Genomic DNA, 13,489 nt, shown 5'->3' on the forward strand with positions numbered 1-13,489 from the left:
TGATCAGATTTTGTGACTTTTTTTGAATATTTCCAGCCCAAAATGGCAAGACATGCCCATTGGATAAGCTGAATTTAGATTTACTATCATGTGATTCACTTAAATGGGTGATTTGCTGAACAACCATAGTGGCTCACTTAACAACCATCATGAAAAGTATAAAATTGGTATGTGATATGTCCAGTCATGTGGTAACTTGACCTACAGCAGTAATGACTTACGACCAAAATTCTGGGCTCAATTGTGTTGTAAGTTGAGGACTATTTTGTATTAGGGAAATGTAAATTTTATACTTGAAATTTATTCCTTTACAAATCAGACTTTACAAAACAAACTTGTGATTTAGGGGCGTTTGACTCCCACAGAAATATGGCTCTGTGTCAGACTGTTTTTTGAAAACCTGATTTTACAGCAAGTCAGTTATATGTTTTATAACAAGGCGAAGGGAGTGAAAAGGAATGATTAATCCTACCACCACACCCAAAATTGTGGATGTTAAGCGCCTTGAAAGAGATAAATTTGGGAGGACAGTATTTGTAAAAATATTCAGACATGCTCATTTATTTTTAAATAATGAATAAACAAACCAGTGGAACAATTTTTCCACATTCTCTTTCCTCTGCATTTGGTTAAAGCATGTAGAAACAATTTAAGATAAAGGACAAAGGGTTTCCCCCCCTAAAATAATTGGCACTTACTTCATCCCACTCTAAAAGGTAGCTGGTGATTCTTGAACCATTGTCAATTGGGGCCTGTGTAAAGAAACACAACGGAAGGTTGGAGAAGGTCATGGAATAAATGTTATTCAAAAAAACAAACAAACGAAACAAAAAGACACCAGAAAATTCCACAACAGGAAGCTTAGATATATGGCAGTGCCATGAAAGGGAAAACAGGATTATTTTGAATCTCACTGTTGTCTTAATGCTTCAGCCTCTTATTAATTGATGTTGTAACCTACGTCTTCAGTCATAGCAGTTACATGCTGGATTCTAAGACACAAGATGATGCAAGAGAGTAACACATTTTAAAGGAGCTGCTGTGGTGTGTTAATTAAATATTGGACTTGACCTGGGAGTATCAGGTTCAAGAGCACTTTCAGCCACCGAAGTTCATTTGAAAAAGGGCCTTTAATCTACATCACCCTGTAACACCTGTAGAAAAGGTGGGATATAAATTTTACACATAAAATTTGTACGATGGAGTTCTTGATGCTCTCCGAGCTTGGTCTAGAAGAGACCAAACAACCACAACACAACAACAACAACAACAACAGCAACAGCCTGGCTAGGTGGCTCAGTGGCTAAGACGCTGAGCTTGTTGATCAGAAAGGTCGGCAGTTTGGCAGCTCGAATCCCTAGTATAGGTCTCCTGCGTGAGCAAGGGGCTGGACTAGATGACCTCCAAGGTCCCTTCCAACTCTGTTACTGTTAAACCATTTGTCTGAAATGGTATGGGTCAGGATCTCCTGCCTGAGCAGAGGGTTGGACTAGAAGACCTCCAAGGTCCTTTTCAACCCTGTTATTCCCTTATATTCTGTTCTGTTAGGTAACATCACCAGTCCTAACATGTATGGGATTTGCTCTCTGTTGAAATACAGGAGTTTACCCTGCCAGTGTTAGTGGGATGTGTGGGTTTTCCCCCCCCCCCCTTTGTAGTTCCTTGATTAGGGTACATATATTCCCCTTTACTGAAACTTGTTTAATTTTAATAATTTTTGCCCATATCAATCCATTTATTAGAAGATGTATGTTGACATGGTTAATATTAGCTCAACTATGGGAAATACCATATTGGTTTTTTTTAAAAAAAATGAAAAAGGTTGTATTATATATAGTAAAAGTAGTAACATTCCTACTAATTTTTAAGATGACAATCAGTTGTTAAGATCTAAGATCGCTCAGGGTTAAGGCTGAAAACAGCTGTTTGAAAAAAGATCCACAAAGTTGTATGAAATAATCCAGTTCCTAACTAAAAGAGGGTTAAAATTCCCTTAAGATTTGAAAGCAATTCTTATAATGTTGGAAACTAGGCATTTTCCCCAAGCTCGATTACTGACAATTTTCTCTGCCTTGAAAGGAAACCTGTAATTCAATAGAAGAAAAACCATTTATTCTGAGTTTCCAACCTCTCTCTTGCCTTCATCCTCTGGCTATTAACATCCAGAAAAGTGGACAGAATAAAGTGAGGCCTTTGACAAGGATAATTAAAGTCCCTCTTGGGCAGGGGTGGGCTGCTGGGGGTTCGGGAAAACCTCTAGGTAAGATTCTGTGCAGTTCGGAGAACCCCCAAATCCCATTCCTGACTAGCCCCACCCACCCCACCCCACCTCTCCTAGTAGTTCCCACGCGGCCCGTTTTGGATGCAGGTAAGTGCAGGGTGCGTGTGGAGGCTCAGGGAGGGTGAAAAACAGGCCTACCGGAAGTTTGGGAAGGCCTCCAGAGGGCCTCCGGAGACTGGGGAGGCCATTTTTGCCTTCCTGGAGGCTCGAGAAAAACCGCCAGAGCCTGGGGAGGGCAAAAAGCCCCACCCCTGCCATGGTGCAGGAGGCCGACTAGGCCACAGTCACCATGGCCACGCCCACTCAGCAACTGGGCAGAGAACCCCTTGCTAAAATTTTTGAAGCCCACTCTGCTCTTGGGTAGCATGGGTTTGCTTCTTGTTCTTACCATATCTACTTTTGGTCATCTTTTGTTTCTTAAAAAAATATTGTATTGTTTTATTTTGGGCTCAATTGTAATTGTAAATCGAGGATTATCTGTATTGCAGAATCAATCAATCAATCATTACATTTGTGTTTTTATTTGTGAATCAGCCAGGGGAACTGGAAGTTGAAAGGTGTAAAAATTTAAGAAAGAATAATATTTAGCAAGTCTCAGTTTTCCTGATAGCTAGAAGGCCAAGATGCTGGCTTTCCCACCTAAAAGAACTTCATCCTTTCAAAGTGCCTTGTTTGGATACAGTGAAAAACAGTTCATTAATATTTTTTTTTAATACACAGACACAACATATGTTCACATGCAGAGAAAACTTAAACAGTGTTTCCTAGCTTCACACCTTCCAGGTATGGTGGAGTGATACACCTCCAATCATCAATTTTATCTGCCTGGGTTAAGGAGAAGAGAATGGAAACCTGAAGAATTTCAGAAGAGAGAAAGTTTTCCTCAGAAGATTTACCTTCCATTGCAAAGTCAAGGAATTTTTGGTCCTGTGTGAAGGTCTGGGTGGAAAAGGACATTCTGGAGCACAGCTACGGGTGATGAAATTGACGGGTTCTGAGCAAGATCCTTTCACGGAATTGTACATAGCGTGTATCCTGAAAAATGGAACAAAGTTTAAGAAACACACTTGTTATTATTGATTTAATTGGATGAGTTTCATGAAATTACTCAATCCATCAAAAGTAGTTTGAAAATGCTCATCTTAATTTGCTTAGTGTAAGAACCGTGGAATATCATTTAGGGTACCAGGGGTGGACTTGATGGCATTTTCTACTTCTAATTTAATTACAAATTTTCACTGCCCTCATCAGCTGTATGTTCTGGACTGGAGCATCAAGAATCTTACTCCATGCAAGAGTGAAATCAATCCCATATACAGGTAGTCCTTGACTTATAACGGGTCACTTAGCATCCATTCAACGTTCCGATGGCCTTACCTTGGAGGTACTTACAACCTGGATTCAAAGTTCTGATGGTCACCCTCTCCCTGCAGTCACGTGACCTCACTTCAACCACTCAGCAATTGGATTGCATTTACAGCCATTTTCAGCACCCCTTGATCACGTGACCATGTTTTAAGATGGTTTTACCGAAAACTGGCATTTATTTCCAGTTTTCAGCAAAACTGCGCCTATAGCGAGCCACTGGTGCATTTAATGACTGTGGTGTTCAGTTAACAATTGTTGGGATTTTCTAAATGGCAAGTTAGAAAAAAAAATGTAGTTTTACAACCATCATGAGTTACAGCTGTGACGGGTGGGCTCCATTAAGGTCATAACTCAAGGACTACCTGTACAGTTATCCATATTTTTACTTTTTCATAACAAACGTTTTTCTGCTTGAAAGGTAAGAGCTCCTGCAAACAGGGAAACAGACCAGTCTCAAGATTCACAGAGTGGCAACTTCGGGGAGGAATTATTAATTTTACTTCCCTCTCAAATGGAGTGCAAATGAAGTGGAAATAACCTGGTTCAGCTGCCAAACCCAGACCACAGCACAGAATCATATGGATGAAGGCCTGATTTAGACCAAAGATTTTATCTGGAAGTACCCTGCAATAGAAGTAGGAAAGAGGCCCTACTCTATTTGTCAAACCGTAGGATTTCCCCCCCCCCTCACCTTCCTTTTTAGATGGATGTTTCTGAAAGTCAGAATTAAATCTTCTAACATAGATTGTTTCACCCTTGTGCCCTCCAAATTTATTTGGACTGTAATTTCCAGACTTTGCAACACCTTTGAAGTACAGAAGGCTACAGAGGGCTGACCTACAATAACCATTTTTGATCAAATAAAACCATGCATGACATGTGAAAATATTTACAGCAGGGGTGAAATCTAAAATTTGTTACTACCAGTTCTGTAGGCATGGCTTGGTGGGGAGAGGGAATGTGACTGGGTGGGCATGGCCAACTTTTTTTTTTTTTTTACTTTTAAAAGCATTTTTTCTACAAGCTCTTCAGCTGAAGAGGCTGCAGAAAAAAATGCTTTTAGAAGCCTCTGACGATCAGGCAACTCAGCTGGCTGAGCCAGAGGCTTTTAAAAGCATTTTTTTTCCTACAACCTCTTCGGCTGAAGAGGTTGTAGAAAAAATGCTTTTAAAAGTAAAAAAACAGCCTCTGATGATCTCGCGGCTCAGCTGGGCATGTGGGGGGGCAGGGATTTTTGCTACCGGTTCTCTGAACCATCCGCCGCTATTGCTACCGAATCGGGAGATTTGGTCTGAACTGGGAGCATTTCACCCCTGATTTACAGGCCCCTCACATCCTAGACATAAACTGTTTCAACTCCTACGTTCAAAACTAAGCTATAGAGCACTTCACATCAGAACAACTAGACACAAGAACAGTTTTTTCCCGAAAGCCATCACTCTGCTAAACAAATAATTCCCTCAACACCGTCAAACTATTTACTAAGTATGCACTACTATTAATCTTCTCATTATTCCTATCACCCACCTCCTCCCACTTATGACTGTATGACTGTAACTTGTTGCTTGTATCCTTACGATTTATATTGACTGTTTCCTAATATGATTTGATTGCTTATTTGTACCCTATGACTATCATTAAGTGTTGTACCTTATGATTCTTGATGAATGTATCTTTTCTTTTATGTACACCGAGAGCTTATGCACCAAGACAAATTTCTTGTGTGTCCAATCACACTTGGTCAATAAAGAAATCTATTCTATTCTATCTTAAATGAAATAAAGATGTCAGGTTTGGTCAGATAAAAAAAAAACCAGTATTATGCAACGGATTGAAGGGAAGAAGAACTATATTGTGCTGATATTGGTAGGAAAGGATTGTGGCACCACTGGGGAAAAAAAAAAAGATACCAGCTCCAATGCTTCAGGGTTATTACTCAGTTTCCAAAAAAGAATCTTCCAGAGTACATAAAATTAACTGCATTCAAGTCTAGACAAACGCCTTGCCAACTCTGAGTCCAGCTAAATTTAGTTTTATTTTTCAAATGGTAATGCCACTATCCCGATCTAACCCCACGGCTGAGCTGAAAATGTCTAAGGGTCTTTCTCTATCCTTGTGCTTTTGGATGGTTTCCCCCTCACCTCTCTCTGGATCTCTCTTATGAGAAGCTGAACAATGAATCGGAATTTATCAGGGGAAGCAAGAATTGTGGCATTCTTTAACAACAGGGCAAGGAACAGGACTCAAAATGCCTTGCAGTTTTCATACAGCCCTTTGAAAGCTGTATGCAACATAATATCATTTTAATGTAACATTTTAATGTTAGTGTATATTCAAAATGACAATAAAGTTATTCTAACTCTAAGTCTAACCATATGAAGGTTAATATTTCAAAAAATAGTATTGAGCTTTGAAAATGTAGAAGACTGTCCTTTGTGGGGCACATAACATTGGAATGTTATTCCTTATTTCCATTAAAACCGTGATATTTACTTGGGTCAAAATATAGTAAAAAGGCCTTTTTTAAATTTCTGGTAGTGATAGCAGCTAGACTTTGGGTTTGTAGATTATATTTTTATGATGAGCCTCTTACATATTTACCATTATGGAAGAATTATATCATAAAAATAGATGATGAGATGTTATGGGTGGAATTCAGAATAATCACTTTAAACCAATTGTTCTGTAATTGTTATTTGAAGGATGTCTCCTAATCTCACATATAATGTTGTTTGCCTAATTAACAGCAGTAGCAATAAAATCAACTCAAGTGTCCTGTCTTGACAACTCAAGGTGGGATTCAAATTTTTTTACTACTGGTTCTGTGGGCGTGGCTTTGTGGGTGTGGCATGGCTTGGTGGGCGTAGCAGGGGAAGGATACTGTAAAATCTCCATTCCCACACCACTCCAGGGGAAGGTTACTGTAAAAATCCCCATTTCCTCCCAATCTGCTGGGACTCAGGAGGCAGAGAAGAGATGGGAGTGGGGCCAGTCAGAGGTGGTATTTACCGGTTCTCTGAACTACTCAAAATTTCCGCTACCAGTTCTCCAGAACTGGTCAGAACCTGCTGAATACCACCTCTGGACCAGAAGCCTTAGCTGCTTTTAAGGTCCTAAGATGGTTTTATTTCCGAATGAGTTCATTTTTGAAACCAAACCCACATCCCGTTTGTATCAAACATTAAATGTTTTAAAAGTTGAAATCATTTAACTCCTATAGGTGCAAATAACGTTCAATTTTTCATCGGATTTAAGACTGAAACCGTTTCATCAAAAGATTCTATTTCAAGTTCATTGGATAAAACAAGATATGTATTTGAAATAACGGACATCAGATTTTCTCTGAAGCTTATGTAAAAAATGTGAGGGTTCTGATTTTCTCTTCTGGTTTATCTTGTGATATTGGTGAATGATTGACATATAAGTGAAATGTTTATAGAGGATTTGCCATTTTTTCCTCATTGCTTTTGCTGAACTTGATTATCTTTGTCTTAGTTTTTATTTGTAATTGGTTTTTTTTGTTGTTGTTAATTGGCGATTTTGTACTTTTTGTATAAAAGAAAAGAAAAAAAGCAAAACCAAATTATAATAATACCATACATGTTTGTAAATAAGCTGAGAATTTTTGGTGCCACAAATGCACCCCCAAAATTGGTTCAGTTTACCATACATTGCAGACAATAAGCACATCTGCAGATCAAGGTTTAAAGGTTTTCCCTGTCCAATCATAACCCAGTCAAGGGGGCAATGCTCATCTTCAATTCTCAGCCTAGGGAACCTGCATTGTCTGAGAGAGGCTTCCATCATCATGCAGTTACTATGAAAGTACAGAACACAGTAATCTTTCTGAAGCACTGCCTATCGCACTTGCATGCTTTTGAACTGCTAGGTTGGCAAGAGCTAGGGCAAGAACAGGAGCTCACCCTGTCCTGTGGTGCTGGGGTCTCAAACCTAGGCTGTCCAGTGTCTTAACAGGTAAGGCATCACGCCACCATCTACTGTGTTTCCCAAAAACACGACCTACCTCAATAATAAGCCCAACACTATTTTTTGGGGGGTGGACCTAATATTACCCCTATCTTGAAAATAAACTTACAGGGATGGGCATGACCAGCACAAGTGGCAGTGCAGGCGTGGTGGTGGTGCAAATACCGCTTGGGGCAGTGCAAATACCGCTTTTCCCTTCTCTTTCTGGGTGCAGTGCTTCTGCTTGTTGGGCTGTTCCCCCAACAAGCAGAAGCTCTGCGACCAGGTGTGTTGCTTTTTCCCTCATGGGAGGCTTTTTGGTGAACGGGAGGAAAATGGGGAGGGGGATTTTCCTGCCTGCCATCCTTCTCTCAGTCTGTGCTGAGCTTGAGGAATGGATGACAGGCAGGAAAATTCCCCTCCCCATTTTCCTCCTGTTCACCAAAAAGCCTCCATTCCGAATGTTGAAGGTCCAGAATGGAGCCCACGGTGTGTCCAGCTCACTGAGTCTGGCCTGCTTCACCTCAAAAAAAGTAAGACCGCCCCAAAAATAAGCCCAAGTGCTTATTTTCAAGTCTAAAAGAAAATAAGACTCGGTCTTATTTTCTGAGAAACATAGATAAGCCGATCCTTAAATTTTTTAAGCGTAATACTGTGTATTATTCATGGGTAAGCCAATTGTGAAAATTTAAATGTATATTTATTTATATTTATTTATTTAGGAGATTTATATTGCCGCCTATTCGCACATGGCGACTCAAGGCGGCTTACAAGAATATAAAAACATCATATAAAAAACAATAAAACTAATAAAAGAGAGAATCATATAATAAATTAATAAAATAATATAATAAAATAAGCCCCCTTTGGACAAGTCACTGGACTGAATTTTCCCCAGAATTGGTGCAGGTGAAATAAATAAATGTCAATGCTTATCTAGAAATCATATAGAAAATTACGGTTTTTGAAAAAGGATCATTGATATCACCTTGGGAAGAAATAGGACACCTAATTCCAGAAGGATGTTACTTATGATAGATGAGAATAGCCTGCTTAGTTCATTGGAACAAAAGATACATATGTTATTTCCCAGAACAGTTTATCCCTGTAAAACAACATCCAATTATTAATGACTGCAATCTAGACCTAAAATAACATTCTGATCTTTGTGTAGTTTAATGGTTTGCCTTGATAGAAACTTCATTTTCATAATTTAGGATAATACCGGTAAAAAAATAATTTTATCTGCTGGATACCTTCATGAAAAAAAAAAAAAAAAACTTTCAGCAGATGGCAGCATTTGGCTGGTCTCACAAGTTAAGCAGGACTGTCCTTGGTTAGTGTTTGGATGGGAGCCCACTTTCTTTTATTATATCTGACAACCACCTTTATTATTGATATGTGAATATGAAATGAAATAAGATATGAAACAAAAAAATAAAATAAAAATAAAGCAGCAATCTTTCTCAGAAGGAAGAACAGGAGTTCAAAAAATCCTTGTTAAGGTGATGGGCTAATACAATTTTTTTTTCATGATTCAGGAATATACTCCTGGCTTTGGTTGATTATTTCTAGTCAGAAGCGGTTTCTGATTATAAAGAGAAATTCAGAAATCTGTTTCTCAGTCTGGCACAATACTCAGAGTGGTTCAATAGAAACCAATGGGGCTAAGAGCAGTGGTGGGTTGCTACCAGTTCTCCCTGGTTCTTGCGAACCGATAGTGGAAATTTTGAGTAGTTCGGAGAACCGGTAAATACCACCTCTGCCTGGCCCCGCCCCCCAATCTATTCGCTGCCTCCTGACTCCCAGCTGATCGGCTAGAAGGAAAAAATCAGGACTCACTTGACAAAGAAGAGGAAAAAAAGAACAAGATACCTTAGCTTTAAATTGAAAAGCCAAGAAGCCTCTCAACTAATTGGCTAAAACCGATCCGCTCCTTGTAAACCGCTCAGTGGTGGTAGATTGGCAATTGAGGCCAAGCTGCCTGAAAGTGGTTTCCGATGCTCTCGGGGGTGGCAGAGTGGCAAAAAACTGTTTAAGCTCTTGCCGCGGTGCTTCAAAGGGCCGCCCTACAGCTGATCAGCGGTAAAAGGCAGTGTGGTGGTAGACCAGTGTGCTCCAAAACCAAATGGGAAGACCGGTGTGCTCCAAAAACAAATCGGTAGACTGGTACGGCTCTGCAAGCAGTTAAAAGCCTGGTAGACCAGTACCTCTGCTAAATTCTAAAGAATTGTTTGGTCAAAAAACTCACAGTGACTCTGAGATAATCGAACAGACAATGGCTGAAAGCCAGATCTGCTAGAGATGTTTCTCTCAGGCCAACTGAGTTGAAACTGGGCCTGAGAGGAAGGAACAAGGGGCGAGGTCAAAAAACTATGACTCCCCTTGATGTGAGTGACATTGAGTTGACTACGCCTACCCAGTCACATGACCATCAAGCCATGCCCACTGTCACATGACCATCAAGCCATGCCCACAAAATACACCATGGCCACAGAACTGGTAGTAAAAAATTTTTAGAACCCACCCCTTGCTAAGATGCTTACAAATTTAGATCCTCTTAATTTAACTGAGTCTAAGTCTAGATCCATCCGACAATTCTAAGCCTCTGTGATTATAACCTCTGTCTGGTTTGGCTCTGCAACCCAACAAGACAGACACAGACTTCAGAGCAGGGGTGAAATCTAAAATTTGTTACTACCAGTTCTGTGGGCGTGGCTTGGTGGAGGGGGTAATGTGACTGGGTGGGCGTGGCCAATTTTTTTTTTACTTTTAAAAGCATTTTTCCCACAACCTCTTCAGTCTGTCTGTCTGTCTGTCTGTCTGTCTGTCTGTCTGTCTGTTCCATTACAGATTTTCTATTTCTTTCTTTCATCCTCCTGAAATGGCTGGCATGTTTAAGCCACAATTCAAATGTGAGAAGCTAAATTATTTCCTGGTCATAGATACAAAATGTAATTCTTGTTCAAGCGTCTTACAAAAGAGAAATTGAGTGATTGCTTCTGTTTCTAGAAAGCCATCTAGTAAAAACTGATTCTAAGGACTTTGTTCTTATTTCCCAGTAATACTGTCAAACACTTCTTGTTTGTCAGGAATTGACTATCCTTCCAGCATGCTTAGATGCAAAAGCATTCATGACCCCGTTTTCTTCAAGTCAGGAAGAAAATCTTTAAAAAGCTTGAAAAGCCTGAATCCAGACTTTTAAAGGGCAGTTCCTTTGAGATTGCAGAGTTGGGAATGATGGAAAGTTAAGGGTTTTGACAGCAATAGAAAAACAATGATAAATTAATATGATATAAATTTAATAAATAAATCAATGATCATGGTTGCTTCAGCTGGCCAGAATAAGGCCAAGGACTGCATGGAGGCTTCAGGTTGCCAAATTTTCTTGTAATGCATTTGAGAATGATATAAACACCTATTCTAAAAAATTTAACCTGAGATTTAGGAATCATCAGAAGTGAAGAAAATGGACAAATAGCAAAGAGAATCACCGGTCCTTGTCCAATGTAATTTAAAAAAAGACACAGCATTTTCACAGCCTTCATTTTTCTACTTTACTACCATGTTCCAAAAAGTTTCATGCTCTGTTAAGCTTTGCGAATGTTGACAAGCCTAGAAAAGTTTGTGAACAGCTAAAAAAAAAAAAAAAAAAAAAAAACCCAACCCCTTCTATGACAAACTGCTGAAAGCTGATAGCCAATTTGGGACATTGGTCAGCATTCACTTGGCTAAATTCCCAAAGTGAAAAACATGCTTATTTTAAAACATTTGTGGCATTGTTACTGTTGTCAGCATTTGACAGAACCCATCAGTTTTGGTATGTCTATTATGATATCTAGAATGAAATGTATTAAATTATGGAGTCTCACCTGACATGATATTCTGTCGCAGGCCTAAGATCTTTCAGTTTGTATTCCAATTCTTCTCCGCTGGAAAAGAGACAGAGTTGTAACAAACAAACAAAATTAAAAGTGCAGTACTGAATTATTCAGCCAATATGCCCTATATATTAAGATCCTGTCCAATACATTCCAATTATATACACGACCTCAGTAATGAGAATAAATTTTGCCCAATACCAAAAGAAAAATATAATCCCAATGATATCTGATTGGGAAAATAATATAATTAAAATTTAATCCCAACAATATTTGATTACACATGGAGAACATGCAAGTATGGGAAAATTAACAAATATTCACACCAGAAGTTTAACCCTAACTCTAACCAAATTTAAACAAGAATTTGCATGCATAGATCACATAGCATGGTAAATATAATTATTTTGGTTTCTAATAGACCTAAACATTTATTAATAATGTAATAAACAGGTGCATAAAAGGAGGGAGTTAGAAATTAAATTAAATTTTTAATTAAATTAAAACACAAATAGAAGAAATTATAAATCAACACATAGAAATGAGGCCAGAAACTTTCTTACTGGGAATAATTTCAGGGTCATACGAAAAAGAAATACGATATTTAATCATTCACATAATTACAGCAGCACGAACAGTTTACGCCAGAACTGGAAAAATAACAATATACCATCAGAAGACAATGTGATTAGAAAATCATGGAGTGTGCGGAAATGGATAAGCTTATGAAGGAGATACAAGAAAAAGAGGAAACAGAATATTACCTAGTCTGGGAGAGATAGTATAAATGGTTGAAGGAAAAGGGAAAAAAGGATGAGGAAAGACTAAATAACGGTTGAATTAGGTGGAGAAATATAGGAACAAATGGGAAGAAATAAAAATTGTGGAAAGGAAACTGTGTACACGTTTATGTCAAATGTAATAAAACAATTAGAATAATATAATACATTATAATGGTATATATATGATATATTAGAAACATATGTATAAAAGATATACAATAAGATAAGAGAGAGAAAATGTCTAAGTATGGATTAGCGGTGCGAAACTGTTGAAAAGAAGAAAGTGTTAATATCTCTTTTTGTTTTTTAAGAAAACTGTTTAATAAAAATTATTTTTTTTAAAAAAGGAGGGAGTTAGAAATCTAATAGATTCCCCCCCCCTTTCCCCTACTGGTATTCTACTCATTGTCAAACTTGTTTGTTCTTTTTCACTTTTCAATATGTGCAAACAACATAAGTTAACAATACAGTGTTGATCTAGTGAACTTTTAAATCAGCAACACTATGTTGAAATAATGTACTATGTAATTTACAAAATTAAAACAATTCATTTAGCAACTGTTCAAAGTTACAATGGCACTGAAAAAATTGATTTATGACCAGTCCTCGCACTTACAACCATTGCAGCATTTCCCCATGGTCATGTGATCAGAGTTTGGGCTCAGAGCAATGGGCATGTATTTACAATGGTTGTAACATCCTGGGGCCATGTAATTCCCCTTTGCGACCTTCCTAGCCAGCTTTCAACAAGCAAAGTGAATAGAGAAAGCTGGATTCGCTTAAAGACCACGTGATTCACTTAACAACAGCAGTGATTCACCTACCAGCTGTGGCAAAAATGGTTGTAAAATCAGGCACAACTGACTTAACAACCGCCTTGCTTAGTAATGGAAACTCTAGTTCCCATTTTTAGTTCTAAATCAAGGACTACCTGTTTGGCAGGAACAGGATAGGCTTGATCAATCTGCTTAAATCCTAGGACAGTGATGGCTAACCTTTTTGCCATCACGTGCCAAAAGTGGGGGGCGTGCGGGGAGGTCGCCCACGTTTGTGCCCTCACCCATAATTCAATGTGCCCCCCCCACTTTTAGCACGTGATGGCCTAGTGGGCCCGGTAGGCCTGTTTTTCACCTACCCCAGGCTCCAGAGGCTTTCTAGGAGCCTGGGGAGGGTGAAAATATCCTTCCCCACCACCCTGGAGGCCCTCCGGA

At 38.9% G+C, this 13,489-nt stretch overlaps 1 protein-coding gene across 1 annotated transcript in view; it reads right to left on the minus strand.

The window, feature by feature from the left end:
- FNDC3B (fibronectin type III domain containing 3B) overlaps positions 1-13,489 on the minus strand; it is a 313,226-nt gene that overhangs the window by 68,438 nt on the left and 231,299 nt on the right. The window contains exons 9-11 of the mRNA XM_070946542.1: positions 11,488-11,547; positions 3,178-3,316; positions 699-752 (exon numbers count right to left, since the gene is read on the minus strand). Of these exons, the coding sequence (XP_070802643.1) occupies positions 699-752; positions 3,178-3,316; positions 11,488-11,547 (253 nt within the window). The remainder of the gene's footprint in view (positions 1-698; positions 753-3,177; positions 3,317-11,487; positions 11,548-13,489) is intronic.

Source organism: Pituophis catenifer, unplaced genomic scaffold, assembly GCF_029215685.1.
Source record: "Pituophis catenifer annectens isolate HBS135680 unplaced genomic scaffold, rPitCat1.0.hap2 SCAF_6, whole genome shotgun sequence".
NCBI classification, from domain to species: Eukaryota; Metazoa; Chordata; class Lepidosauria; order Squamata; family Colubridae; genus Pituophis; species Pituophis catenifer.